General features: G+C 37.6%; 1 protein-coding gene across 1 annotated transcript in view; it reads left to right on the top strand.

The window, feature by feature from the left end:
- Positions 1 to 785: 785 nt before the first annotated feature.
- EHHADH (enoyl-CoA hydratase and 3-hydroxyacyl CoA dehydrogenase) overlaps positions 786 to 6107 on the top strand; it is a 17728-nt gene continuing 12406 nt past the window's right edge. The window contains exons 1-4 of the mRNA XM_053471759.1: positions 786 to 942; positions 2128 to 2231; positions 2315 to 2484; positions 3424 to 3535. Coding sequence (XP_053327734.1) covers positions 869 to 942; positions 2128 to 2231; positions 2315 to 2484; positions 3424 to 3535 — 460 coding nt within the window. The 5' untranslated portion in view covers positions 786 to 868. The remainder of the gene's footprint in view (positions 943 to 2127; positions 2232 to 2314; positions 2485 to 3423; positions 3536 to 6107) is intronic.

The following is a 6107-nucleotide window of genomic DNA, read 5'->3' as shown; positions in this document are numbered from 1 at the left end:
CCAACTAGTCCTGCAGGCTGCAGCTGCTGATTGGGTGGCTGTGCGCCCCCCACAGCTGCACCTGAGGTGAGTACCGCTGTTGCAAAGCAGGACAAAGGTAGGGATAGGCGGGACAGAGACCCCAAATCAGGACTGTCCTCAGGCGATGTTGCTGAACACATAATGGGTAGGGTGACCACACCAGTCATGTTTTCCAGGACACACATAATTTGTATATACTGCTGACCAGCCAATATAAAATGTTGTCCTGCAATGCGAACGACGTATATCTGACTAATTGGTTCCCTGACCGGCTTCCAATATGTCCATCTAAAATAAGTACTAGTAGCATATTGCTATTTCAAAACCTTTTTTTTTTTCAAATCTGGTCATACTGCATTATGTTTGGGACATATTGGAAGCCGTTCAGGGAACCAATTAGTCAGATATACGACGTTCACATTGCAGTATATACAAATATCAAAAGAAAGTAATTCTTGTACTTAAAATAACCAGTATATAACTTGTGTTGGTACAGTAAATAAGAAGTTGTTTAACTTTTGACAAAATCATGCAGTCTATTTGAAAAAGCAAACGTGGATTTACAAAAACAAAAAAAGAGATCCTGCCATAATCTCATATTTAGTAGGATCCAGTCGAAAATAATTATAAAATATATAATTAAATTAACAATAATTAACATGGTGAATAAATAACTAGCCCTCAAACCAAGCTTTCATTGGTTACGTGTCTTAAACGTAAGCGCGTCAGGCGGGTGTCGGCATACACAGGATTCTCATTGGTATACGGCAGGTAGTAGATTCTTCTAGATGTTTAATCCACTTTATTTCTGCCCCTCGAGCTTTGCAGCTGTTCAGAACAAGAAGACATGGCAGCTACACGGCGTTTGTCGCATACAGTAGCCGTAATCATCCTAAACCATCCTCCTGTCAATGCACTGAGGTAACCGAGCAGAACTACAACTCCCATGAGACCTCGGGTCACTTCACTTTTTTTTATACTAATGTATAATGTTCCTGTCAGCGACTTTTCTGTCGTCTTTTTATTTTATGAAATAATGGCATTACTATAGAGGCTTAGAACTCCTAATATTTCGCGGTTTTAAGGTTTCCCTGTTCTAGTTGTTTTAATTTAATAATTTGTTACGTCACACTGCAATATATACAAAATATATAAACTTTTAGCAATGTCAAAGCATACACTTATAGTTAACCTGCCTTTAAACGAGAAAATAAATACTAAATACCATTTTACATCCCCGTATAAAACACATTTCACCAGTAAAGCTGTAGTCCCAAGAAGTTTTATTTTATTTGTTGTCGTGTTTGGGATGTTCATAAACTTGTTACATTGTCGAATTTTAATATGTCAAAACTATGTAAACTGCATTGCTTAGTGAATGTGAATTGTGAAGTCATTGTGAATGGATGTCAAATATCTTTTTCTAGCTATTTGGGATACGTCCGTAAACTGTCCTGTTGTTTTTGTATCCAAATTTTGTGTTTTCTAGTTTTCTCATATAAGTTGTTGTAACAGCATACGCTGTGTTTATATCCTGATCCAGGAATATTTGGGTAAAAATGTAATATTTAAAGTAATTTAAACATAATAAAGGATAATTAGTAGAACACAATTCAATAACTATATAAAATGGTTCCATCAAATGTAGTACTTTAAAAATGATAAATAGCGTTCAAAGCATATTACGTATCTCATTTTCATGCAGTATTTCTACATATTGTTTATCATGGATTGAAACATGAGTAATATCCCATTATGTATATATTTTGCAAAAAGATTTATTATACCTTTAATATGTAGTGCAATGCTGGTTATCATATGTATCTTTCAGGAAAAACTCCCTTTCCTTTATGAAGCTATTTATTTTTGTTTTGACAAAACCCATAATAATAAATCCAAATATTAAAATAAGAAGCTTTGTTGCGTGACACCTTTTTTGTTGACCCAATGGAAGTTTGCATCTGCAAAACTGTTAAAATCTAAATTATACTGTTTATAGATATAATACATGGCTTATATAACAATGGGCTAACTCATGGGCCGAGCTTCTCAGAGATTAGCAAGTATTTTATTATATTTATGATTTGTCTTCCCCCACACATATAGTTCTTCTGTCCGTCAGTCACTGTTGAAGGAGTTTGGAGAGGCCAGTAAGGATCCCTTAGTGGAGGCCATTGTTCTGACTGGAGCCAATGGAAAGTTCAGTGCTGGTATATAGTTCTTTTACTACTCATTTATACCTGAGAATGTATTTTTATTTTTTATTAGTTTCTAACAATTCAACCTGCCACAGGTGCAGATATCAGGGAATTTTCCACGTCTGCAGCGACTGCTTCTTTAGAGTTTATAAATGCCACCATTGAAGGATCCACGAAGCCTGTGGTAGCTGCTATTGAAGGAGTGGCACTTGGAGGTGGGCTAGAACTGGCACTGTCTTGCCACTATCGGGTGGCAAATACTCAGGTATTGGCATCCTAAAATTCACACAGCATCCTTTGTCCGACATGACATGTAAATTACTGAGCGGTTATATTTATTTGAAAAAACATCCGCTTTCAGGACCCCTATCTTCATGGTATTTGCATTATTAGTTTTAGGCAAACTATGAGTTTATTATTAATGAGAAATTACCCCTTTAAAAAAAAAATTCTATTAATATCTATATGCAACTTAAAAAGCATACGATGTGTCTATAATATAAATGCATTGTGGTAAAAAGTAGACAGTGTCCGCAGAGTTAAAGTGAGCTGAATGAGTCGGGCAACAGTAGTTTTTGTAAATTTGTGGGAGTAAAGCTCATTATTAGGCTACAGTAAGCTAAAAAATAACCTTTATTGCTAATACTTAAAATGTACAAATACAACCAATCGATAAATAGGTTTAGTCCCTATTAGAGCTGCAAACTGTGATGGATGTGAAGCTAAGATAACATTATACTAAATAATTATTAGTTGAGTGCTCAATCTCCTGACGCTATATAAGGACTGCTAAAAACTTCCCAGTCCCCACAGAAGATATTTCCTTCTAATCCTTATCACTACATACTGTAGAGAAACTGCCCTACCTAAACCGATTCCTGCCTAACCACTATCTCTAAGATAGCACTCTGATACAAAAACATCTCAAACTCATTAATTAGTTGTATTTGTGCATTTTAAGTATTAACAATAAAGGTTATGTTTTAGATCATCAAAATAGGACTTATAATGCAATCTACATACATTGTGGGTTTTAGTACCCTTGTCATCCTATCCTATATTCGAGTTATAAATTAGTTTCAGCCATCTATTCAGTACTATAGTCCAGCTGTGCAAATATTTCCTTGGTGAATTTCCAAATCACTGAATGTTAAGTAAAACACTAAGGGCGCTCACTATATTACAAAATGTGTTGTTATTGTAGGCTTTTGTTGGTCTTCCTGAGGTTCTTATAGGCATTCTCCCAGCAGCTGGTGGGACCCAGCGCCTCCCCAGATTGATTGGTGTGCCAGCTGCTCTTGATATGATTGTACGAGGTAACTATTTTTCATTTTGTTGACCGATGCAGTCTTTTGAGTAGACAATACAAAACGGTGAATGAAAGAAACCCAAAGTGTTCCATATTATTATACCTAATTTGTTTCAAAATTACATGCGACTTTTATATGATGGTCTTCAGATCACATCACTCTCATGGATCTTTTTTGTTTCAGAGATTCTGGCAGGTCTGCACAATATAGCATTGTCTTCTACGATACACAAGTCTCTGCAGTCTGGTACATTGATTCTCCTGTTTTTGTAACTCGTGAAAGCAGAGACTTGTGGTAGATCTGAGATTCTTCATTTATTCTATACAATATCAAAGTTTAAGACCGAATCTGTAAAATCCATGCTAAAGTTTCTGTCAGCTGGGGAGTTTAAGGTCATGCTGGGTCATTAGGATCTGCACATGTCCATCAGGAGGGGATTTTAGAAATGTCTCAGTACGGCTACTCCATCATCTGAAGGAATTCAGAAACTGCCGTTCAAGGCTCTTCCATTTGGTCTGGCATCTTCTTTAACAATGTTAAAGAAGGGATAAAGATATCATACCTGGATGATTGGCAGCTGGCTTGAGAGACCCTCTCCTTGATAACGTTCATAGTTGTTGAAGCATTTGCAGAGCCTCGGGTGCATAATAAATATGGATTAGTCATGCCTACAAGATTAGCTTGGTTTCTTGGCACAGATTGTTCTGCCAGAATAGAAAAGTGAGAATTCTGGTGGAATCTTCACATGCAAGGTACACGATTCCCTGGGCTTTACACCTTCTCAGCCATCTCCGGTCTTTTATGTTGAATGTCTGAGATAGTTCTCTATTTTCCTTGGACAGGGTGTTTCAACCTACAGCTGCTGTGACACACTTTCTCAGATGATAAATACAGGCAGAGCTGGAGGTAGGGCCTGGCTCGGGTTCAGCTCGCTTGGACAACGGTACTTACAGATGCCAGCTTGAGAGGTTGATGTGCATTTCCTAGATAGGGGGTACATGCAGAGCATATGATCCCATCAACTTTTTGATCTTGTTGCATCTGGAAGGCACTAAGGACCTGGGAAAACATATAGAAAGTTGGTAAAGATACAACAAAACAGGACTGGCTACCTATACAGAAACAGACAAAGAAGAGTAAGTATTCTCAGGCATTCATACACAACATAAAGGTGAAAAAGGTTTCTTTGGTTGTTTAGGCTAACATACATGTCTCCTTCCCTCTCACCAATTGCACGGGGATAAGAATGATCAGGAAAGACTTATTCTGAAACCTCCGCATTAGCTCAAAAGGATATGATATGGTATCTGTATCTTGTCCGTCTTTTGGTTGCAAGCCCAATCAAGCTAGAGGCCAAGCTGCAGCTACTATATTAATGTCTAATTCTTAATCAAAAGAACTGATTGCATGGCATATTAAAGGGGCACTTTATTTAGGAGTGGACCTTCAGTGGTAGTAGCAGATAATCTGAAGATTTGTTAGGTATTTAGAAGTTGATGTTTGGCAACACCCCTTCAGATTTCAGATTCCAGATATTTCCACATGTAGGATTCTAGATTTCCTCCATCACTTGACATACTGAAAGTTCATGTTTTGGGCTCTGTGAGTTTTCCTCCTTAACCCGCAGCTTGTGCTACATCCATGGATGTGATGATTAATTAAAGCGGTTTTAAGGAAGAGATTTTTGTGTTGAGCTTATGATCCGAATTTTGTTTTGTTTGGCCTAATGGCTCCTCTCTTTGAACTACTGGATGATGCTCCTCCAAAATTCCTAACTCTAAAGACTGCCCTTGGTCTCACATTAGTGAGAAGTATAGGGGGTGCAAGCCCAGGCTATGAACAAGCCTTTTCTCATTTTTTTAAGGAAAATGGTTGAACCAGGAAACCAATCTGCCACGGAACGCAAAGCATGCAATAATGTAAACATGCGGTTATGCGCCAGTTTATCTGGAAAAAAAATGGTCATACCTAACGTGTGCTTCGCTGATAATGCTTCTGCTTCACCATGGGCAGCATGAGATTAGAGCAGATGCCAAAGTATGGCTTAAACTTGGGATAACCCTACCTACCAACAACATAATATGAAAGGTACTAATTAAGATACTAATAACTAGATGCCTCTGAGGCCCTGATTAGATAATTGAAGCCATTTTAATGTCAAGACATAATCCTCAACTATCACAATAAGTATGATGGAAAGAACCTCCTTTAATACACCTAAAGTGAATAGAAATGACTATTCCACATAAATAATGGGTATTAGGGGGCTAAGTATTAAAATGGAGACAAATCCACAATGTGCGATCATAGGAACAACACGAAGGATCTTTAAAGACACTCTAAATAAAGCACTCTGTTGTTGGATTCCAAGCAGGGGACTAAAAAGCCCCTTAAACCAGTATCGTACATTACACCAGCTAAAACAAAGGTACATACAGTAGTAATAGTAGAGAATATCTTCCCTACTCACTGGAGCAACTTATTCTTTGAGAAATGGGATATACTTTAACCCCTTTTAACGGGTTCACCAAGAGAGATGTAGTAACTCCCAGAGATCACCCAGTATCCTCCTGTTGTC

The sequence above is a fragment of the Spea bombifrons genome, chromosome 7 (genome assembly GCF_027358695.1).
Source record: "Spea bombifrons isolate aSpeBom1 chromosome 7, aSpeBom1.2.pri, whole genome shotgun sequence".
In the NCBI taxonomy this organism is placed as follows: domain Eukaryota; kingdom Metazoa; phylum Chordata; class Amphibia; order Anura; family Pelobatidae; genus Spea; species Spea bombifrons.
The sequence above is the reverse complement of the archived record's forward strand: the minus strand, read 5'-3'. Positions and strand labels throughout refer to the sequence as shown.